This window comes from Bolinopsis microptera, chromosome 9 (assembly GCF_026151205.1).
Source record: "Bolinopsis microptera isolate Bmic1 chromosome 9, MBARI_Bmic_1.0, whole genome shotgun sequence".
Lineage (NCBI taxonomy): Eukaryota > Metazoa > Ctenophora > Tentaculata > Lobata > Bolinopsidae > Bolinopsis > Bolinopsis microptera.
The window spans coordinates 901,309-925,826 of NC_087080.1; the positions used below are offsets into that span (position 1 = coordinate 901,309).

At 37.2% G+C, this 24,518-nt stretch overlaps 2 protein-coding genes across 2 annotated transcripts in view; one reads left to right on the forward strand and one right to left on the reverse strand.

Annotated features, from left to right (window-relative positions):
* Positions 1–21,335, reverse strand: part of LOC134820502 (serine palmitoyltransferase 1-like) — a 38,183-nt gene extending 16,848 nt beyond the window's left edge. The window contains exons 1-9 of the mRNA XM_063830917.1: positions 21,237–21,335; positions 20,986–21,071; positions 20,608–20,736; positions 20,381–20,429; positions 20,028–20,112; positions 15,734–15,785; positions 15,166–15,285; positions 14,772–14,854; positions 14,131–14,224 (exon numbers count right to left, since the gene is read on the reverse strand). Of these exons, the coding sequence (XP_063686987.1) occupies positions 14,131–14,224; positions 14,772–14,854; positions 15,166–15,285; positions 15,734–15,785; positions 20,028–20,112; positions 20,381–20,429; positions 20,608–20,736; positions 20,986–21,071; positions 21,237–21,315 (777 nt within the window). The 5' untranslated portion in view covers positions 21,316–21,335. The remainder of the gene's footprint in view (positions 1–14,130; positions 14,225–14,771; positions 14,855–15,165; positions 15,286–15,733; positions 15,786–20,027; positions 20,113–20,380; positions 20,430–20,607; positions 20,737–20,985; positions 21,072–21,236) is intronic.
* On the forward strand, positions 10,058–13,916 carry LOC134820506 (rho-related protein racA-like). The gene is made up of 6 exons (XM_063830924.1): positions 10,058–10,150; positions 10,843–10,912; positions 11,737–11,829; positions 12,379–12,452; positions 12,678–12,841; positions 13,173–13,916. Exons 1-6 carry the CDS (start codon positions 10,073–10,075, stop codon positions 13,243–13,245), a joined length of 552 nt encoding a protein of 183 aa, XP_063686994.1. The 5' UTR covers positions 10,058–10,072; the 3' UTR covers positions 13,246–13,916.
* Positions 21,336–24,518: the final 3,183 nt, after the last annotated feature.

A 24,518-nucleotide genomic window follows, 5' to 3' on the forward strand; every position in this document is an offset into this window, starting at 1 on the left:
GCATTTTTAAAACATTCTACAGATGATAATGATCTCACTGAGTAGGGTAGTTCATTCCAAATTTTTGGTCCACAAAACATAAATGCAGCATCTGTTCGTCTGAAATGAGGAGCAGGAGGAACTTTCAACAAATAAAAGTCATCATCTAGTCTGGAACTTTGTCTTCGTACTTCCCTTAGATTGACGTGTCCTTGTAAGTACTGAGGGGCTATGTTATTAAGACACTTGAAGACCAGAAGTGATATTTTGAACTTAATTCTGAACCGAACAGGCAGAAAGTGGAGCTTTTTGAGGTAAGGCATGATAGGTTCACGTATCTTTTTTCCGTAAAGACCAAAGATAAATCTAGCAGCATTGTTTTGTATCTTTTGTAGCTTATGAAGATTCTTTTCTGTTATTCCATAATAGACTGAGTTGCAGTAGTCTATGAAACAGAGGATATTGGAGTGAACTAACTGAACTTTTAGGTCATGGGAAAGCTTCGAACCGATTCTTGCTAAGTCCCTTTGATTCAAATAACATACTTTGGAGACAGCATTTATTTGAGAGTCCAGATTCATTTGGTGATCGAAAAGGAATCCCAGGTTCTTGGCCTTGCTAACAGGGCAGATTGAGAGGTCTCCTAAATCCATTGTCTGGATTGGGCTGACATATGGTCCTATATCAATGAACTCTGTTTTTTCATCATTCAGTTTTAGGAAGTTAACTGTCATCCATTGCTTTATCTCCAGAAAGCAATTTTTCACAGCCGTTAAATCAGGATTAGAACTGTGAACATCAAAAGTAAAGTACACCTGTGTGTCATCTGCATACAAATGTATCGAGAAACCATATTTTGTGACAATTTCTTCAAGATCTCTGGTATACAATATGAACAGTAGTGGTCCTAAAATGGATCCTTGAGGTACACCAATATCCAGATAGCCTTCAGAAGATGTGGCTTTTTTTACTTTAACCTTGAATGTGCGATTATTAAGGTAACATTGTAACCAGCTGAGTGCTAGTTCTGTAATACCATACGCATTCTTGAGTTTCGTAAGAAGGAGGTTATGGTTTATGGTGTCGAAAGCAGCTGATAGATCTAAGAGTAGAAGCACAACATTCGATTTGCTGTCAATCATCATTAGAATATCATTATGTATTTTGGTAACTGCAGTTTCACAACTATGGAATTTTCTATAGCCTGATTGATATGGGGAAAACAGGTTGTTGACATCAGCATATTCATTTAATTGGCAATGAACTACTTTTTCTAGTATTTTGGACAGATAAGTTAGATTGCTAATCGGTCGATAGTTTTTCAGCTCATCAACATCTAAGGTAGGTTTCTTGAGTCCAGGCCTAATAGATGCTTCTTTTAGGGCAGATGGAAACTTGCCGACTCTTAGTGATTCATTCACGATGTAATGGATGATTGGGAGAAGCTCGGGTAAGCAGTTCTTGAAGAGCCACATTGGTATGACATCGAGTACGCTTGATTTATTGGGAAGACTCTTAATTAAGGTTTCAAGGTCTGATAATGAGACTTCCTTAAACTGATTAAGTCTACACTTTGCATTATCTATCGAAGTAGAGTCCTTGGTACCTTGACCGTTTAGGGAAGTGTTTTGAATTTCCTTCTCAATATTAGAGTAAATGGTCTTTACTTTTTGATCGAAGAAAGTCTTGAGTTTGGCAGCCACTTCGATATCTTCACCATTTGGCAATTTGTTGGAGCCATATTCCTTATCTAAAAGTTTATTTATGACTTTATAGGTCCCTTTCGAGTCTCCTTTGCAAGAACTGAGCTGTTTATCATAGTAGCCATCCCTAGCTCGATTGATAGTGATTTCTGCATCAACACATTTTTCAAAATGAGTAGTTTTAAACTCATCATTCTCTGGATACTTTTTGGCTTTTCGTTTTGCCCTTCTCCTCTCTCTGACAGCAATTTGACATTTATTATCCCAAAAATCAGACTTTTCAGCAGTAAATCGTTTCGTAATAAGTGGGGCATGTTTGTCTAGCACCTGTTCAAGGACATTTTGATAAAGGTTCACAGCCTCGTCTAAGGATTGATATTCAGAAAGGTTAAGCTCTGAACAAAACAGATCTTCCCTGAACTTATCGATGTCAATTTTGCTTAGCTCTCTGACATCTTTTTCTTCATATGTACGAGCTTTATGAAGATCGAATGTGACTGGGACCTGAAAACTTACTAGATAGTGATCAGAGCTGGTACCAGTGCTTGTCTCTACCATCATATCTGTTACAGACAATGAGTCACTTACACAGCCTAGAGTAAATAACAAGTCCAGTGTCCCGCCGGAGATGTGAGTAGGAGAGTCGACATGCTGAAGGAAGCCTTTACTCTCACAAAGAGCAATAAAGTTCTGGGCAACATTATTGTATATGTCTTCAACATGGAAATTAAAGTCACCACAAATAATTGGAGATCCAGTTTTAAGCAGAAGATTGTCCAGGTATCCATCAAAGTCATCCATAAACTTAGATATTTTTGTTTCATCATATTTCGCTTTGGCCTGAGTGCTGCGATAAACTACACATAGCCTGATAATCTCACCAGCAGTTTTAATGACACATTCAAGTACTTCAAAAGATGAATATTTAGTAACATCATTGCGTACAGGCGATATCATTTTGGGGTTGAAGAGAAAACCAACACCACCTCCCCTACCTCTTCGAGGGGCACTGATAATATCGAACCCAAAATCACGGATTTCGGCAAACTTTGCCCGATCATTAGTTTTTAGCCAAGTTTCCGTGATACAACAGATAGAAATCGAGTTATCTTTAAGCATTTCTAGTACGCCACAAGTTTTGTTGCATAGAGACCTTGCGTTGAAACAACCAATAGAAAGCTGTGATTTCTGTCGATTAGCACCTAATTTCACATTACGTTTTTTGAAATAAAGTCAGTGTTAGCAGCAATACGTTTAGTTTCTCTTACCAACACAGGACAATCGAAAGCTGCCGCATTATGTGTTCTTGAATTCTCGGCATCATTAGTGTGTGTTGAAGCCAAACATCGAGCACAGGCATGTTTGTCCTTCTTCTGCTTAAATTGGCATGCTGAAGACCGGTGACTTCCCATACAGTACATGCAGGTAGGATGTTTATTTGTTTTGACTTCATTACAGTCAACAGAAGTGTGTCCAATCATTTGACAATGATAACACTGTTTGATGTAGAAGCGATCAGTTACTTTGTATCTGCGACTACCTAAATAGAGAGATCCTTGTTGTTGGTTAAAGAGGACTCTATAGACAGATGGTAATAGTTTGATTCCAATAGTGAGCTCTATGCGTTCCTGCTTATCGTTGGTGAAACGTTTTATCTTATTGAGATAGACAATACTGATAGTGTGCCCTGCTTCATACAAATCTTTGATGGACGAGTTTTTCTCCACAATTTGGGCGACTAAGTGGTTCTTTTCAAGATCCCTAAGTTTATCGGCATCATTCCCTACAGCTGTAGTGTCTATATCGTCAAGAACTTCAGAAGAAACACCATAAATAGTAACTTTTGGCAGCATTTTGTTGCCATTCTTAGACTTTTTTTTAACAAATTACTTCTTTATTTTCGTTTACTTTTTTTAACAAATTACTTCTTTATTTTGGTTTACTTTTTTTAACAAATTACTTCTTTATTTATGGTTTACTTTTTTAAATTTAGGTTTACTTTTTTTAATTTAAAACAAATTAATTATATTTATATACGATTATTTAAAAAATATAACGTATTGAATCTTCCCCACTTTCGGTTTCTTATCTTACAGTACTTATAATGGTTCTAGAACATTCTATAATTTAGAGATTTATTTTTAAATAAGAACATAAAATGTTCTACGATTTACATAAAAACACCCTCTAACATTACAACACCCCCACCATAATATGTCACAGTAAACATTGTACTCACTATTTAGCTTATGTCACAGTAAACATTGTACTCACTATTTAGCTTGTGTCACAGTAAACATTGTACTCACTATTTAGCTTATGTCACAGTAAACATTGTACTCACTATTTAGTTTATGTCACATTAAACATTGTACTCACTATTTAGCTTATGTCACAGTAAACATTGTACTCACTATTTAGCTTATGTCACAGTAAACATTGTACTCACTATTCAGCTTATGTCACATTAAACATTGTACTCACTATTTAGTTTATGTCACATTAAACATTGTACTCACTATTTAGCTTATGTCACAGTAAACATTGTACTCGCTATTTAGCTTATGTCACAGTAAACATTGTACTCACTATTTAGTTTATGTCACATTAAACATTGTACTCACTATTTAGCTTATGTCACAGTAAACATTGTACTCACTATTTAGCTTATGTCACAGTAAACATTGTACTCACTATTTAGCTTATGTCACATTAAACATTGTACTCACTATTTAGTTTATGTCACAGTAAACATTGTACTCACTATTTAGCTTATGTCACAGTAAACATTGTACTCACTATTTAGCCTATGTCACAGTAAACATTGTACTCACTATTTAGCTTATGTCACAGTAAACATTGTACTCACTATTTAGCTTATGTCACAGTAAACATTGTACTCACTATTTAGCTTATGTCACATTAAACATTGTACTCACTATTTAGCTTATGTCACCTTAAACATTGTACTCACTATTTAGCTTATGTCACAGTAAACATTGTACTCACTATTTAGCTTATGTCACAGTAAACATTGTACTCACTATTTAGCTTATGTCACATTAAACATTGTACTCACTATTTAGCTTATGTCACATTAAACATTGTACTCCCTATTTAGCTTATGTCACAGTAAACATTGTACTCACTATTTAGCTTATGTCACATTAAACATTTTACTCACTATTTAGCTTATGTCACATTAAACATTTTACTCACTATTTAGCTTATGTCACATTAAACATTGTACTCACTATTTAGCTTATGTCACAGTAAACATTGTACTTACTATTTAGCTTATGTCACAGTAAACATTGTACTCACTATTTAGCTTATGTCACATTAAACATTGTACTCACTATTTAGCTTATGTCACAGTAAACATTGTACTCACTATTTAGCTTATGTCACAGTAAACATTGTACTCACTATTTAGCTTATGTCACAGTAAACATTGTACTCACTATTTAGCTTATGTCACAGTAAACATTGTACTCACTATTTAGCTTATGTCACAGTAAACATTGTACTCACTATTTATACCATCAATACTGCTTACATAAGTGTATATACCGTGTCAACATACATATCAGTTAAGTCTTTTGTACAAATTGATAAGTATAGTGTTAACCTACAGTAAAATCTCGTAAATCGTTCCAAAAACCTTGTACAGATTCGCCGGGAATCACTGCAACCTATATTTGTACAGATTCGTTAGGACCCGTGTTGTTTGTTCTTGGTTATAACCCGCTTGCTGGCTTTTACCTTTCCGACTTTAAATATGCTTACTGTTCATTTGAACACGCTTATGTTTTCCTGAGATCCGTGCTACGAAGATATCTTTAACAGTTAAAACAGGGCCCGCTCTAACATTATTTGTGTGTACCTTGGTACTCTGTTTCTATGGTAACTACTGACACCCTAATACGATCCTAGGTTTAAAACAAGAAGGTTAATTAACTGTCGTCACCTCGGAACTCCAATACGGCGGAGACGTGTTCGCGGGGACAGTACTCAGCGAGCAGCTAGGAGTGTGCAGTACTGGACCAGTACATACCCCTAGCAGTACTACTGGTACCGTCCCGTACCTCTCTCTATTTCTCCTGATTCTCTTTTACCGCTGCACATACCTATTTCTCCTGATTTTTTGGGTTCTCGTTTACTGAAAGTTTACAGCTAAGTTCTCCTGCATTGCTATAGTGCTAGGTTCTCTGATTTTGTGAGGTTTTCTTGTAGTTGTACTGCAAGGTTGTTTCTTGTAGTTGTACTGCAAGGTTGTTTCTTGTAGTTGTACTGCAAGGTTGTTTCTTGTAGTTGTACTGCAAGGTTGTTTCTTGTACTTTATGTCTCCACTTTATGTGATTCTCCGTTTTCTAACTCCGGGGATTCTCCTAGCTGCTATATATTTTTAAACCTGTTCAGTTGCAACCCTCTTGAGTATTTTGTAATTTGGTTATGTTTTGTACTTTGAAAGTTTGTCCATTTCCCGATCCAACTTAGATTCGAGAGAGGTTGAAGTAATTCCTGTACCTCTTGTCTCTTCATCCCAGCCTTTCTCACTTCTTTAATACTTCAAGGTCCACTACAGTTTGTTAAATTCAAGTTTTGCACGTTTTCCGGAGTAAAAACAAAAAACAGTACACTGATGTTACATATTATAAACTCTTCACGGCTCAATCTTACTTGTATTTTAATATAACAGAGACATTTCTACTGGGGAGTCTCGGAAATAAATCCAACATGAAATTAGGGCAGACCTTCAATACACATAATATGTAAACGAAGATAACACATATCACCTACAGCAGATTCCACACTAACGACCATTAATTACAAAGTGTACCACCCTCCCTCCCATTCCAGAATATTATTCTTCTCAGATTACAGTACTGAGTTTCCCAAAAGTCTCTGACGTATTTCCTGCCAAATTCCCACTAAACAGCCCTGAGATTGCAATTTGCAGGTCACTGACGTCATCAAGATGCCAAACTAACAATCATAAAACACAGAGGGCATTGTTATACGATCTGTATTTAAGTTAAATTAATTATAATTTAAAGTTTGTACCCGGACAGCTTTATCAGTCATGGAGGGTCTTATTGAACCGCTTTTTAGCACATTTAATTATCTCTAGTTTTAAATAGTTTCTGAACCACGCCCCCTCTGATAAACACTTATTTATTATTGTCAGCATTTAACCGCGATCAAAGGATTCTATCTAAATCAGATAATATTATTAGCGAACAGTTCCGTCATTGACTCATAGAGCGCTTCATTTGACTCGAGTTGGAATCACCTCAACAAGACACTACGACGTGTTGCTAATATGTGGGGTCTCCTGGCTGCGATGAAATCATCTCCAGTCTAGTGATATCATTGTCCGGTAACTTGAGTCTTAATTTAAACCTTCTATCTGTTTCTTTGAGGCGATAAATCCGTCATTTTATCGTTTTAATCTTTTGCTTTGTTGCTTAGTTACCCAAACATTTTGTTTTCTGTTATAAGAATTGGGCCAAGGCTCATAATAACTGATCCATGGGGCTGGCACTCTGACGCAAGCCGGATTTGTCTATTTGAAAACGTGAAAGAAATCCAAACTTTTTAATAAATTGAACTTAATTGAAAGCCAGCCTAGAAACAGACAGATTAGTAAACAAAAACGATTAAATACTGCAACGTTCCCCTACTCGGCTACTCAAGGTTTCATATCTCGCTTCACCAGGCGTAACAAAAAATGTAGCTGAAATTTGGTAGAAACAGAACAGTGGGACACACTCGCACAGTGGGACACACTCGTGGGACACACTCGCACAGTGGGACACACTCGTGGGACACACTCGCACAGTGGGACACACTCGCACGGTGGGACACACTCGTGGGACACACTCGCACAGTGGGACACACTCGCACAGTGGAACACACTTGTGGGACACACTCGCACGGTGGGACACACTCGCACAGTGGGACACACTCGCACGGTGGGACACACTCGCACAGTGGGACACACTCGTGGGACACACTCGCACAGTGGGACACACTCGCACAGTGGGACACACTTGTGGGACACACTCGCACGGTGGGACACACTCGCACAGTGGGACACACTCGCACGGTGGGACACACTCGCACAGTGGGACACACTCGCACGGTGGGACACACTCGTGGGACACACTCGCACGGTGGGACACACTTGCACAGTGGGACACACTCGCACGGTGGGACACACTCGCACAGTGGGACACACTCGTGGGACACACTCGCACAGTGGGACACACTCGCACAGTGGGACACACTTGTGGGACACACTCGCACGGTGGGACACACTCGCACAGTGGGACACACTCGCACGGTGGGACACACTCGCACAGTGGGACACACTCGCACGGTGGGACACACTCGCACAGTGGGACACACTCGTGGGACACACTCGCACAGTGGGACACACTCGCACGGTGGGACACACTTGCACGGTGGGACACACTCGCACGGTGGGACACACTCGCACAGTGGGACACACTCGTGGGACACACTCGCACAGTGGGACACACTCGCACGGTGGGACACACTCGCACGGTGGGACACACTCGTGGGACACACTCGCACAGTGGGACACACTCGCACGGTGGGACACACTTGCACGGTGGGACACACTCGCACAGTGGGACACACTCGCACTGCTTCCCCCTCATTACCTCTGTACGAGATACAGTGCAATACAGTATCGCACTGCTTCCCCCTCATTACCTCTGTACGAGATACAGTGCAATACAGTATTGCACTGCTTCCCCCTCATTACCTCTGTACGAGATACAGTGCAATACAGTATTGCACTGCTTCCCCCTCATTACCTCTGTACGAGATACAGTACAATACAGTATCGCACTGCTTCCCCCTCATTACCTCTGTACGAGATACAGTGCAATACAGTATTGCACTGCTTCCCCCTCATTACCTCTGTACGAGATACAGTGCAATACAGTATTGCACTGCTTCCCCCTCATTACCTCTGTACGAGATACAGTGCAATACAGTATCGCACTGCTTCCCCCTCATTACCTCTGTACGAGATACAGTGCAATACAGTATTGCACTGCTTCCCCCTCATTACCTCTGTACGAGATACAGTGCAATACAGTATTGCACTGCTTCCCCCTCATTACCTCTGTACGAGATACAGTGCAATACAGTATTGCACTGCTTCCCCCTCATTACCTCTGTACGAGATACAGTGCAATACAGTATTGCACTGCTTCCCCCTCATTACCTCTGTACGAGATACAGTGCAATACAGTATTGCACTGCTTCCCCCTCATTACCTCTGTACGAGATACAGTGCAATACAGTATGTATGCCCTCATCTGTCATCAGCTCTCTGCACAATATCACCTTTTCTACTATCCCTTAGTAACCATGGTTACTAAATCACCTTCCTTTTCTCTCATATCTCCCGTGTATGTCGGCTTTTGGCTTGAAACGTTTAAATCTTAATAACTTTGATACGGTCCCTGCTAGCAGATGGAACAGAAGGAACTTGGTCTGTTGTTTAACTACTTTAAAAAAAGTTTTAATGGACTGTTGTATTTTGTTTAATACTCCACATTTCTTGTTGGTTTCTCAAGTTTTCGTCTCACTTTTCGTCTCACAATAATTTACAGTACCCTGCTCCAATAGTTTTACAGGCTTACAGACGACAAAATAAACTTATAGCTGAATACCGAAAATTTCGTTTGCTACTCTTTTCTTAAGAAAAATGTGTTCCCATGAGTTTACAAAAAGGCACGGGAATTTATCCCGGGAATTTATCTCCTGGGATAATTCCTGTGTTAATTATTAATCTCCTCAGCAAATTCAAGTGATTCCGGTGAACTATTAAATCTGGTTCAGTAAAAGTTATCTTTACCTGTATCCTGGTTCACCCTGATTCATGATAAATGCTCTGTCTTGATAGCATTACATAAAGTTTGTAGATTCAAATCGAATTGCTCCAAGTAATGTTCTTGGAGCAATTCGATTCTTTTATAGTCTGCGTCTCTTTTACACTTAAAAAAACAATACTTCCTTATAAATATTCTAAACGACTAAGCTTATATTAATACTGTTGTTTATCACTGTCTCCTGTTTCCGTCTGGGTTAAAACTTGCTTTTAGTTCTTTTCTAATGTTATATCGATACCTTTGTAGTCTTAAATATGCCCGAATTTGCATGATTTTCATGTTTACAAGTCTCGCTTTTCCCCGCTAAATGTCGAAGCGTGATAAGATAAATGCAGTGGCGTAACGAAGGGCCCCGCCGACCCTGCTGTGCGGGGGCGGCGGGGGCGCCAACAGGCAACGTTACGCCACTGGATAAATGCTACAATTTATTTATCGATAACACCTTTTTCCAGTGCTATGGCAAAGGAATTACCAACTAAGATAAAATGTGTTATGATAGGGGACAGTAACGTGGGAAAGACGACTATATTTCAGGTACAGTAATCATGGTAACGTTAGGGACGTTAGTAACCATGGTAACGTTAGTAACCATGGGTATACTATTCCAGGTACACGTCTATCAAACGTAGCTTCCTATTTCCCAAGAGAGTTGGTAAATTCCGCGAATTCTTATAATACGTCATGTGAATTCGTTATATTTTGGAACAAACTTACAATATTTAGACGTCAATGAGCTTGATTCGGCAACAAATACTGACGGTTGTTTTAAATACACATTGTTAAGCTTATGTGAAGAAGAACGCACCCCCCCCCCCCCGGCACCCCCGGGCCCCCCACCCTACCTTCTTAGATCCATCATTAGGTTCACAAATACTAAGTTACCTATTATTCGTCTGAAACACAACCCGTTTATATTTCCTTCGCTGTGCAACATAACTTACCTCATTTTACAAGACGTTAGACATTATAAATTCTCGGCTTTTTTCACACAAATAAGTTCTCGCATAATATGCACATTATATGTACAGTGTATCACTGGTAGCATACTGGTAGCATACTGGTAGTGTAACTGTATTTTCTCTCTCTAGGCGTGCCTCCTGAACTCGGAGCAAGAGGCCGGGGGAGTAACCATGGTTAGTAACCATGGTAACGTTAGTAACCATGGTAAAGTTAGTAACCATGGTAACGTTAGTAACTGGTAGTGTAACTGTATATTCTCTCTCTAGGCGTGCCTCCTGAACTCGGAGCAAGAGGCCGGGGGAGACGTTTGTGACAGTGGAGTGGCCGAGCTTACAGGTACTACATGTCAACATGTACCACGTGTTATGTCACGTGTTGTGTCACGTGTTGTGTCACGTGTTGTGTCACGTGTTATTCACGTGTTATGTCACGTGTTGTGTCACGTGTTGTGTCACGTGCTATGTCACGTGTTGTTCACGTGCTATGTCACGTGTTGTGTCACGTGCTATGTCACGTGCTATGTCACGTGCTGTGTCACGTGCTATGTCACGTGTTGTGTCACGTGCTATGTCACGTGTTGTGTCACGTGCTATGTCACGTGTTGTGTCACGTGCTATGTCACGTGTTGTGTCACGTGCTATGTCACGTGTTGTGTCACGTGTTGTGTCACGTGTTATTCACGTGTTGTGTCACGTGTTATTACGTAATGTGAAGTAGTTCTGTGCTTGTATTCTACATAATATTGTTCATATTATGCGATTGTATAGTTTTTTACACATTTTTTGTTGACGGTTATTTGTTGGTGCTGTGATTATTAATTGTGAGCCGAGCATTTTGAAATTACCAAAACGGTAGTCACATCAATTCAGCTTTCGAACTAGAATAAACATTTTTAAATCAGCAAATCTGAACCATCAGCAGAGTGCGAAGAAAGTTTTTATCAAAATGATTTTCAAGATTTTTGTGTTTGATCCTAAAATAATCCGCAAGGGAGCGGTCTGTTATCAGTTTTACAGGAAACTACAGGTCACCTGGTTACCTGGTTACCTGGTTACCTGGTTACCTGGTTACCTGGTTACCTGGTTACCTGGTTACCTGGTTCATCAAATGGAGCGGTCTGTTATCAGTTTTACAGGAAACTAAAGCCATTTCTCGCTCAGTGGATAATGTCCCGTACGAAATAACGCTGTACGATACAAGTGGTAGAGAATCAGATATACCCTTAATCTCATCCCTTACCTTTCCCAGAACAAGTAAGTGGAATGTTCGAGAAGTTTCTCAAATATTTTCGTTTTTTTGGGGTGTGGTAATTACATTTTAGAAGTCTCAAATCCTTACATAACAATGTTAAAGAGTTCATTGAATTTGTGAATTTTAAAAACATGTAACCCCTATGATCTAAAATACTATACTATCTGGACACAATTTGATCAGTCAATAAACCCTTTTAATAATAAATTGATTTCCCCCATGATTTTCTACATCAAAACTCTCAATTACTCTGGAACTTCCACTTACATAGCTCACATCGCGGACATTACATATTGTTAATTGGGTAATACCCACTGAAATTCTATACTTCGAGGGACTCTCTGTGCAGTTGAAAAATGACACCGAATGCATGAAATGGTGGAGGATAGGATTACAAGAACCATATGTTGGATTTACACGTGATGCCCATATAAGGAGTGTGTTGGAATTAATATCACAACCTCGTGATTTCAAGAAATTGCACGCGACGTTGAGAGTGTATACATTTTAAAGATAACCACTAGTTACTAAACCCTAACCACTAATTTCAGATGTTTTTGTACTGTGTTACAGCGTTATAGGCCCTAGATCGCTGGATAACATCGAGAACGTGTGGTTAAAACAGGTAACTTTTAACGATTAAATTAATAATTAATTAATCAATTAATTTACAGGTAATGATTAATGATCGCGAGATTGTTCACTAAAACGCTCTTGGATGAGTCTTATCACATTTAATCCTACTCAACTTTCTAACACCAAACTCACAATACACATACAACAAATACAACAACAATAACGACTGTTAAAATCACTAAAACCACGTGTTAATAACACATGTTCTCCACAGATAGCTAAACATAGGAAGAAAGCAGTGACTGTCCTCCTAGGACTGAGAACAGACCAGCGAATAGACAAGACCCAGAATATAGTGACCTACTATCAAGCCAAGGACTTTGCTGAGAAACACAACCTCTCCGGTTTTACAGAGTGCTGTGCATTCGACTCAATCAGGTCTCTGCTTCTCTCTGCTGCTTTCAGCTTCTCTCTGCTTCTCTCAGCTGCTTTCAGCTGTTTTTTTTGTTTTCTACTAATTATCAATGTTAACTTTGAGATGTTGTTTTGTCGCGATGAGAGTGCAGTAGTTAAGAATACTCTTACACTCTGTTGGAATGAGATATAGATGATTTAGATATTATATAGTTGCCAGTTAACACTGTCACATTATTAGTTATTACATTGTGACATACTTTATCACATTGTGACACACATTGTGACACACATTGTGACACACATTGTGACACACATTGTGACACATATTGTAACACAAATTGCAATTCTTCAGAACGGAGATATTGAAGCAGTTCATAGTAAAGTGCCACACTGGAAAGGAGAAGAAAGAATGTTGTATACAATGAGAATATACAATGTATATACAATGTACAATGAGAATAACGACTACCATAATCTCTGTTCGTATTGATCAACCTCCACATTTCCAACCTTGGTAAAGCTATTTCTAAGAGAATATAAAAACAGAAACTGCAACTTGTGGAACTATGATGAGTTTTTGATGAGCTATTCAGCGTTACCATGGTTACTAACGTTACCATGGTTACTAACGTTACCGTGCAACCTAATCACTACTCCCTATCTCAAGATGGACAGTAAATTGTTGTTTCATTCTTGTTTAGCTACGTTGGTGACTTCTTGTGCTCGTGTATGATGTTTCTTAATAACTTGGTATCCGTAAATTATAATACTAATTATAATACTAATAGACCGTGCTGTCTGTTTGATTTATCTTTGGTTGCGTTTTAAGTAACCCAGCGTTACCATGGTTACTAACGTTACCATGGTTAAGTAACCCAGACCATATTTTATTGTAACTCATTTGAAATTGTTAATCATTTGAAATTGTTACTCATTTGGCTGTTACAAATTGGATTGTAGCCCATTTGGTTGCCTTCATTAGGTTTCTATTCATTTGATTGTTACTCATTTGATTGTTACTCATTTTCCGATATTTAAGTTCGGTATAGTAATCGGTTTGGTCTTTGTTAATCTTTTACATTGATTTATTCTTTAAAAACTATGTTAATTTCTTATATCAGGGTGTACCTTACTGATTGATACATACTATAGATACTGATTGGCTCACACTAAAAGCTTAAAAACAATTTGTGGCATCTGAACAATGTGACACTAGGATCAAACTCACTTTGCTGCATAATCTGTGCTAATAGCATAGCACTGCAGCTAACCTCAATAGTCAATATAACGTTTAATATAATATTGCTAACCTCAATCTCTTGTTTGCCGATCATTCCAAGGAAGTTCATGGTAGCCAAGTTTAGACATTCCTTCCCGTTTATCGTCACGTATTTACCAACCTTACTGTAATATAAATGTGATAAGTGAAGTTATAGATAGTGCCAGCTTACTATGTTACGAGATATTGAGTTTATTAATAATAATAATAAATTGAAATTTAATAACACCGCTCTGAAGATAAAACTTACACTCAGCAGTGTTTAAACTAGTCATCCCAGAAAATAACATGAATACTAAGTTAAGAAAAGTAACTTAAATGCTTGAAAATATATCGTCAATACTAAAGCCAGAAAATGGTATTTAAACATATTATGAAAAGATCAAACACCAGATATGATCAAAATAGTTATCGATAGTTATCGATAAAGTTTTTCAAGTTCATCTAGACCGGACAGTTTAAAAAGGTACGTTTTTAGAAGAGCTTTAAAAGATTCCAAGGATTGACGATTGTATTAATGACTGTAAACCCGGGATTAATTGATTTTTATGTGTATTTTAATTGGCTGACAATTTCAAGAAAACCGACAGTTTCTAACCGCCAATTACAAATCGGTGCGCAGTAACCATAGTAACGGTGCCCTATAATTCCCATCAAAACCGCAGTCCAAACCTCTCAATGATGGGAACAGGAACTTCCTTTTCAGCCGCTCCAACTGGTACTAATGGTTCTGGAGTCCACTCCGCAATCAGCTTCTGTAGTTATTTAGTTAGTTAATTAATTAGCTGCACTGTATGTTAATTAATTAGCTGCACTGTATGTTAATTAATTAGTTGAATAATCATCCTCTTTAGGTTGAATATTATGTCAGTTAAATATGATACAATTAATTATTCTCTGTATAGCAGATTATTTAGTTAGTGCAGTCATTGTACTGTTTAGGTTAAATATTAATTTACAATGTAGTGAAAATATAGTCTAGCCGATTAATAATATTACTATACAATATGTCTCACAATGAAAAGTTGGATAATTTAAAAAAGAAGACGCTTAACAAATAGCTGACCTCCATTTCTTTCTCTGTGAGGGGTGTTTCGTCAGCAGGGGATCCCGTGCTCTTGCTCATCAGTATCTTGAGGATGAAGAGAACCAGTCCGATCTCAACTATCAAATGGTAGAATGGGATCTGAGATGGTGGTATCATGTTCATTTTAAGTTTTATAGAATTATTCATTTTATGGTTAAGATCCAACGCAGTGTGAACAAAATAATGGCTATCTATTAACGGTGAATGAATTGATTTTACTGCTTCATATGATGATACTTCTTGTTGTATCACTTCGCAAATCTTATTCAAAAACAGTCCGTAATCATACTGGTGACCGGACCAGTCTCAATTTCCGGCAAAATACTACATTTTCGTCCTAGTTATCATAGTTACACTACTAGTTACCATGGTTACATTACTAGTTACCATAGTTACATTACTAGTTACCATGGTTACACTACTAGTTACCATAGTTACACTACTAGTTACCATAGTTACACTACTAGTTACCATAGTTACACTACTAGTTACCATAGTTACACTACTAGTTACCATAGTTACACTACTAGTTACCATAGCTTCCTACCTCATAGTATGAGTGGAACACGTCGCCCGCTTTGGCAGCCCAACTCTCCATCCTAGTGAGTTGTGATATGTTAAATATTTGTAAAATATGTTGAATATTTCCTCCAAATATGTGAATATTTTGTCATTATTTGGTTAATGATTTAAAATTTATGATGAATATTTCTCGACGTAGTCAATATTATAGATAAATTTGAATGTATCATATTTTATACGTGGTAAAATAGTAAGGTACGTTTAGGGCTTTATAACACTATAACAAATACTTAGTTACAAAGTTAAGTAAAACTATTAAACAAAAAGCAAAAGATAAAAACAACTTAGTCTCTACATCTTAAAGTTAATTCTCAATCTGACACTACACAGTACACAAAATCTTAATTCAAAACTTTCTGAAAATGATATTTAACAAGATTCACTATTCAACTTTTTATAACATAATAGTAATACTGAAGAAAATCAAACTTAAAAATCTATAGTTTAATGTTTAAATGGAGATGTTTTGCTAACAACCAATATTGAACTGATAAATTCATAATTTCATTGTGGATTTAAAAATACCGCTAGAGTTTCAACACAAAGCATTACAACCTTCTACAACACTGGAAAGAAAAAATAGCAAAAAGATAAACAAGCAACATCCCCAAAGTCTGACGGAATAAAACACATAAAAATATAAAAAGATTAACTGAAAATAATGCTCGAAAAGAAAAACAAATGGTTAGCATTTGGATTTTGGAACAGTCCACAACACGAGGGCTGTAAACACGTGGTGTGAATACAGTGCTCTGATTGGTTGGTTTGTGTCAAAAGGAAAACAAATGGTTAACATTTGGAACAGTCGACTATACGAGGGGTATTAGGGAGGGTTTGTTATTGTTACTTTTGTTGGTGTTGTTCTTACTGCTCGTTCTAAGGGAGGGTTTGTTACTGTTACTTTTGTTGGTGTTGTTCTTACTGCTCGTTCTGAGGGAGGGTTTGTTATTGTTACTATTGTTGGTGTTGTTCTTACTGCTCGTTCTAAGGGAGGGTTTGTTATTGTTACTATTGTTGGTGTTGTTCTTACTGCTCGTTCTAAGGGAGGGTTTGTTATTGTTACTTTTGTTGGTGTTGTTCTTACTGCTCGTTCTAAGGGAGGGTTTGTTATTGTTACTATTGTTGGTGTTGTTCGTACTGCTCGTTCTAAGGGAGGGTTTGTTATTGTTACTTTTGTTGGTGTTGTTCTTACTGCTCGTTCTAAGGGAGGGTTTGTTATTGTTACTTTTGTTGGTGTTGTTCTTACTGCTCGTTCTAAGGGAGGGTTTGTTATTGTTACTTTTGTTGGTGTTGTTCTTACTGCTCGTTCTAAGGGAGGGTTTGTTATTGTTACTTTTGTTGGTGTTGTTCTTACTGCTCGTTCTAAGGGAGGGTTTGTTATTGTTACTTTTGTTGGTGTTGTTCTTACTGCTCATTCTAAGGGAGGGTTTGTTACTGTTACTTTTGTTGGTGTTGTTCTTACTGCTCGTTCTGAGGGAGGGTTTGTTATTGTTACTATTGTTGGTGTTGTTCTTACTGCTCGTTCTAAGGGAGGGTTTGTTATTGTTACTTTTGTTGGTGTTGTTCTTACTGCTCGTTCTAAGGGAGGGTTTGTTATTGTTACTTTTGTTGGTGTTGTTCTTACTGCTCGTTCTAAGGGAGGGTTTGTTATTGTTACTTTTGTTGGTGTTGTTCTTACTGCTCGTTCTAAGGGAGGGTTTGTTATTGTTACTTTTGTTGGTGTTGTTCTTACTGCTCGTTCTAAGGGAGGGTTTGTTATTGTTACTTTTGTTGGTGTTGTTCTTACTGCTCGTTCTAAGGGAGGGTTTGTTATTGTTACTTTTGTTGGTGTTGTTCTTACTGCTCGTTCTAAGGGAGGGTTTGTTATTGTTACTTTTGTTGGTGTTGTTCTTACTGCTCGTTCTAAGGGAGGGTTTGTTATTGTTACTTTTGTTGGTGTTGTTCTTACTGCTCGTTCTAAGGGAGGGTTTGTTATTGTTACTTTTGTTGGTGTTGTTCTTACTGCTCGTTCTAAGGGAGGGTTTGTTATTGTTACTTTTGTTGGTGTTGTTCTTACTGCTCGTTCTAAGGGAGGGTTTGTTATTGTTACTTTTGTTGGTGTTGTTCTTACTGCTCGTTCTAAGGGAGGGTTTGTTATTGTTACTTTTGTTGGTGTTGTTCTTACTGCTCGTTCTAAGGGAGGGTTAGTTATTGTTACTTTTGTTGGTGTTGTTCTTACTGCTCGTTCTAAGGGAGGGTTTGTTATTGTTACTTTTGTTGGTGTTGTTCTTACTGCTCGTTCTAAGGGAGGGTTTGTTATTGTTACTTTTGTTGGTGTTGTTCTTACTGCTCGTTCTAAGGGAGGGTTTGTTATTGTTACTTTTGTTGGTGTTGTTTTTACTGCTCGTTCTAAGGGAGGGTTTGTTATTGTTACTATTGTTGGTGTTGTTCTTATTGCTCGTTCTAAGGGAGGGTTTGTTATTGTTACTTTTGTTGGTGTTGTTCTTATTGCTCGTTCTAAGGGAGGGTTTGTTATTGTTACTTTTGTTGGTGTTGTTCTTACTGCTCGTTCTAAGGGAGGGTTTGTTATTGTTACTTTTGTTGGTATTGTTCTTACTGCTCGTTCTAAGGGAGGGTTTGTTATTGTTACTTTTGTTGGTGTTGTTCTTACTGCTCGTTCTAAGGGAGGGTTTGTTATTGTTACTTTTGTTGGTGTTGTTCTTACTGCTCGTTCTAAGGGAGGGTTTGTTATTGTTACTTTTGTTGGTGTTGTTCTTACTGCTCGTTCTAAGGGAGGGTTTGTTATTGTTACTATTGTTGGTGTTGTTCTTACTGCTCGTTCTAAGGGAGGGTTTGTTATTGTTACTTTTGTTGGTGTTGTTCTTACTGCTCGTTCTAAGGGAGGGTTTGTTATTGTTACTTTTGTTGGTGTTGTTCTTACTGCTCGTTCTAAGGGAGGGTTTGTTATTGTTACTTTTGTTGGTGTTGTTCTTATTGCTCGTTCTAAGGGAGGGTTTGTTATTGTTACTTTTGTTGGTGTTGTTCTCACTGCTCGTTCTAAGGGAGGGTTTGTTATTGTTACTTTTGTTGGTGTTGTTCTTACTGCTCGTTCTAAGGGAGGGTTTGTTATTGTTACTTTTGTTGGTGTTGTTCTTACTGCTCGTTCTAAGGGAGGGTTTGTTATTGTTACTTTTGTTGGTGTTGTTCTTACTGCTCGTTCTAAGGGAGGGTTTGTTATTGTTACTTTTGTTGGTGTTGTTCTTACTGCTCGTTCTAAGGGAGGGTTTGTTATTGTTACTTTTGTTGGTGTTGTTCTTACTGCTCGTTCTAAGGGAGGGTTTGTTATTGTTACTTTTGTTGGTGTTGTTCTTACTGCTCGTTCTAAGGGAGGGTTTGTTATTGTTACTTTTGTTGGTGCTGTTCTTACTGCTCGTTCTAAGGGAGGGTTTGTTATTGTTACTTTTGTTGGTGTTGTTCTTACTGCTCGTTCTAAGGGAGGGTTTGTTATTGTTACTTTTGTTGGTGTTGTTCTTACTGCTCGTTCTAAGGGAGGGTTTGTTATTGTTACTATTGTTGGTGTTGTTCTTACTGCTCGTTCTAAGGGAGGGTTTGTTATTGTTACTATTGTTGGTGTTGTTCTTACTGCTCGTTCTAAGGGAGGGTTTGTTATTGTTACTTTTGTTGGTGTTGTTCTTACTGCTCGTTCTAAGGGAGGGTTTGTTATTGTTACTTTTGTTGGTGTTGTTCTTACTGCTCGTTCTAAGGGAGGGTTTGTTATTGTTACTTTTGTTGGTGTTGTTCTTACTGCTCGTTCTAAGGGAGGGTTTGTTATTGTTACTTTTGTTGGTGTTGTTCTTACTGCTCGTTCTAAGGGAGGGTTTGTTATTGTTACTTTTGTTGGTGTTGTTCTTACTGCTCGTTCTAAGGGAGGGTTTGTTATTGTTACTTTTGTTGGTGTTGTTCTTACTGCTCGTTCTAAGGGAGGGTTTGTTATTGTTACTTTTGTTGGTGTTGTTCTTACTGCTCGTTCTAAGGGAGGGTTTGTTATTGTTATTTTTGTTGGTGTTGTTCTTACTGCTCGTTCTAAGGGAGGGTTTGTTATTGTTACTTTTAAACTACATATTAATATGGTATTTAAACAGTTAAATTTTCATGTGTTTATAAAGGCATATTCACTTATGGACCTAACACATATTCAACTCCTGAAAGAGATATTTGTACATGATTTGTAGCTGACTAACCTGTATAACTAAACAAGTATCACACCTAACCTGACTAACCTGATATGTGAGCAGTCCTCTATGTAAGCATAATCAGACGCAACAGTATCTGTGATAACTTGATTTGGGAGGTCACCCTTTGTTCCTGAAGAATTAATAAATTCTGATTATCGTTATTTAAAATACTGGAGGAAAAATCTTACCGGCAATCAATGATGGAAAAACCATGTGGGATGCATGCTAATTATGATGATGATCCTCAATATCAAAAATGTATTAATTAAGTTATGTAACCATAAAATGAACACAAAATTTATTTAGACTGTTACTAAGAGCAATACCCTCGCCTCCTATCATTACTTTTTAATGAAACACTCAACAGGGAAGCACAATATTATAAAATATATCCAAACCTGTGAGGTAGATAGTGCAATCTGGCTGATCCCTTTTCATGGTGACTATCTGATTGGAGTTAAGAACAGGCGTTAAAAATAGGTGTTTGGGGGGGGGGGGGGGGGGGGGGGGGTACATCAGAGAGTAATATTCAAGCTGAAACTTTAGCAATAACAATGTTTCTAATTCTAAAATTGGTAAGTTTTATATCATGATATAATAGCAATAAGTAACAAGTTAGTCCTACCCATTGTTTGGCTTTTTCAAATGTAAGTCTGTCTGTCACGTCATAGCATATAATTGCAGCGTTTGAGTTTCTCGTGTACTGTTCTGATATAGACTCAAATTTCTCTGCACCAGCTGTATCCCAAATTCCCTTAAGATATAATATAAAGTTGAAGAAGATCGGTTAATATACAAAAGCAGGGTGAACCATATTGAAGTAGATCAGGGGAAGTAAAGACAGCTAGGGTCTGTTTAATCGTTCCAAAGTCATATCACTGATAGAAATTCAACTAAATTAACGGCGCAGTATAGTGTCTCTGCACTGAAATTGGAGGCCTGATTTCAGGCATAAGAAACTGGCAGAGTAAAACTGAGTTTGGTAAGTTTTACTAAAACTTACCAACGTCACTGTTTTTCCTTCCACATTAAATCTTTTGGCACAAAATGCAGCTCCGATCGTGTTCTCGTACTCCCCTCTGAAGGCACCTGTAAATTACTTTATTCAATCTTTCTTTTTCTTTTTTAAAGTTGGTATAGTAAAATTACCCCATCGATGCCCATGCCCAGTTGACCAAAATTGAGGAATAAATGAGCCAGAATAATCATTTACCATACAAATTTAATATGATAAATGGTGAGAAGTATTAATACCTTTGAAAATTCGATGAACAAGACAAGTTTTACCAATATTCTCCGAGCCAAGCAGTACTACTTTTGTATCAACTTTCATTTACCTTTCTGGAACATCCTGATAAGTTAGGACAATATAAAAATTAGTTTTCTAGTACAAAACATCAATATTGATTTTTATAGCTAAACTCAATCATAAAATGTAGAGTTTGTACATACGATGGTTATTTGACTAAAATTTCTTTATTCACTTAAATTTGGGTTTTTCTATACTGTTTTGGGACCATTTCAATAAAATGCAAAACAAGAGTAGCACAGTGAGACTGCTGCAATAGCAAAGATTAGTTACATCAGAATGTATTGAACTATACTGAGTAAAAAGGCAAGCCAAATTGGTAAAATAAGACATTTAACAAGCTTACAAAGCACATTATTTGTACGAATATTAACATAATATTACGATAAATACTGACTTAAATTAACAATTATTTTATACTTAAAGTTACATACATAAGAATTCAGATGAATTAGATTACAATATTATGTGCTTCACAAGAAAAAACTTCAAAAATGCACTACATAAGGTAAAACTTCGGATATTTTAAATCTAAAAGATTCCATAAGAATTAGTTTAATCATAACTGAAAAAGTTTGATAAAATGTTATAAAATAATTAAAAATGTATCTGATTTTTCAACAACATCACATACACACTCAAAAGGTGATATGACTTAACAATTGGGCGATTTAATCATTTTATCAACTAATCAAAAATGTCATTCAAACATGAATTCGATTAATGAGACATCAGCAACACTGTACTTGATAATCAAACTCATGAAGAAATTAGGGAAAATTAGGCTGAGTGAGTCCTGTTTAGTACAAAAACAATGTGTTATTCGGGGGGCTATTAATAGTTATTATAACCAGATTTGAGAAACAGAATCAAGTATTATTATTGTTAACAAACTGATTCAATAAGTTAACAACATTTTTTATTAGAGTTTTGTGTCTCTTCCAGCTTGAATGTATCCATCGATCTTTTGTGTACCTTTTTCACGCCACTGATCACCCAATCACGTGCTATCATCTTTACCAGACTTGAAATATTAATATCTTCTTTTGCCGATGTTTCAATGTAGATAGCATTGTACATATCTGCATATTCTTGAAGTTTTTGATCGATATCTCTTTGTTTAGGAAGATCACATTTAGTGCCAACAAGATATAGTTTGCATGATGGGCTATCTTTTATGAATATGTGTGTCCAAAACTTTGCTTTCTCCAAATCAAAATCAGCATCACTCAAAGAACAGCAAATCATAGCTGCACCTGAATTCCGGGTAAACTGTCTTGTTGGTGTCAAAAATTGGTCAGCACCAATGGTATCCCATAAGGACATAGTGACTGGCTCATTTTGTTCCTCGATTGAAATAGGAATTGACTTTACCCCGCAAAAACTAAGAGTACTTTGAGTATTTGGATCAAATGTTCCTTTACAGATTCTGTCAAATAAGCATGTTTTTCCTGTATCTACATGCCCCACTATGACACACTTAAAATCAGGCTTATCTTCCATAAATTCATTGGTACTGAAATGTATTCTGTTATTTTAAATGTAACCTTGAAATTGCGAATGTTGAAAATCAATATTCATACTCCACCCATATCAACAATCTGTAGCATTAACAAGAATTGCGCCCGTTGTTTCGTTTTGGCGGACGCTAGATTTCCATTCCACATTTACTATAAATTTAAGTATAACCTCCAATCAGCTCACTTCAATCTTCATGATAATAATATTGATAAATTATGCATTAAATACAGGAAACACTTGAAATTCATTTCAATTGCCGTAGAACTTAACTTGCATCTGTAATTCAAGAAATTGTAAGCAAAGGTAAACTATACTTGTGTACAAATCAATACACTACGCGTGCCACATACAAATTGGGCTTATAACCTAATATTATACATTACATCGTATACATTAATAGATCACAGGCTATCTATACATCATATCTCCACAAGCAATCCTCGCGCGCGCGCACATTTTTCGTTGCTTGGTAACATACGGAAGGAACACGACATATATTTGACCCACCTAACACAATCTCCAAAATCCACGTTTTTCTGCAAAAACGACCATTCGTAACCTTTCACTATTGCCTTTTTACAAAAGGGTGAAATGGAGAAAATAAAGATATGTCATCAAATAAATATTATTTAACTTTACTTTACTTTTCTTTAAATATCCTATCCACCTGTAGCTTCAGTACTTTCATAAATAACGCTAGACTCACTGGTATCGTCAGCTCATAAAGAATAAATTGATGCAGGGTGTTTCAAGCCTCAAAGATACAAAAACAAATATCATTTTTAATCTTTGTTGTACTCACAAACATGATACAGGTGTTGTTTGGTTTAAGACTTGAGAGTTGAAGCAATAACAAGTATTCGAGTTTTACCTGGCCTGGCCATGGGTTGAGCTGTATGCATGCAATATTCAATCATCCAGTACTGTATAGTACTGGCTGTTCACAATTTTAATACCCAATAGTATTCAAGATTACATATAAAACACATATGTTACCAACATCTTCTTTTAATCAAATCGTTTACAAATCTAGTTGCCTTTGGAATTCATTCCGTCAGATGTTGGCACTGAACGACCTTGAAATCACTCATGGTGTATTCAAATCAAAGGTAAAAAAAGTCATTCTCTCGTCTCAGGGTAAAGGTGACAAGAATACCTGGGCCCCTTTGGCAAACTTTCTGAACTCAGGCAGCTTGAACGACTAAATTTGAAAAAGTAAAACTTCTTGTCTGAATGAACTATTAGAACCTCAAGAAGCTGATCCGCATGTCTCCGCTACTAAAATGTTTAATGAGCTCAATCACTCATCACTTAACAGTTTAATCTTCAAAGTGAGTTGTACAATCTAGGTTGTTTTAAGTAGCTGTTGATAGTGTAAAACAGGAGTGACTTGATCGTTTTCATAACTTCGATTTACAATTTGTACCATAATAAAACTAGCACTGCCATGGGGTTCAAAAAGGGTCATTGTAAGCCTCCAGCGTAATGGTCCTAAGTCTCTGCCCCATGTGGTGCCTGTCAGCATCAGCTAACAGAATAGCCCTAACATAACGATCAAGCCACAAATTAGGTTCTATAATGATTTAATATTGTTGAATAAAGAGATTTGAATATAATATTTGTTTTATTCTGAAATCTACACAGTAAAAATTTACATTAAGTTAAAATCGCTGAAGCTAATCGATATTCTGCATCCCACATAATAA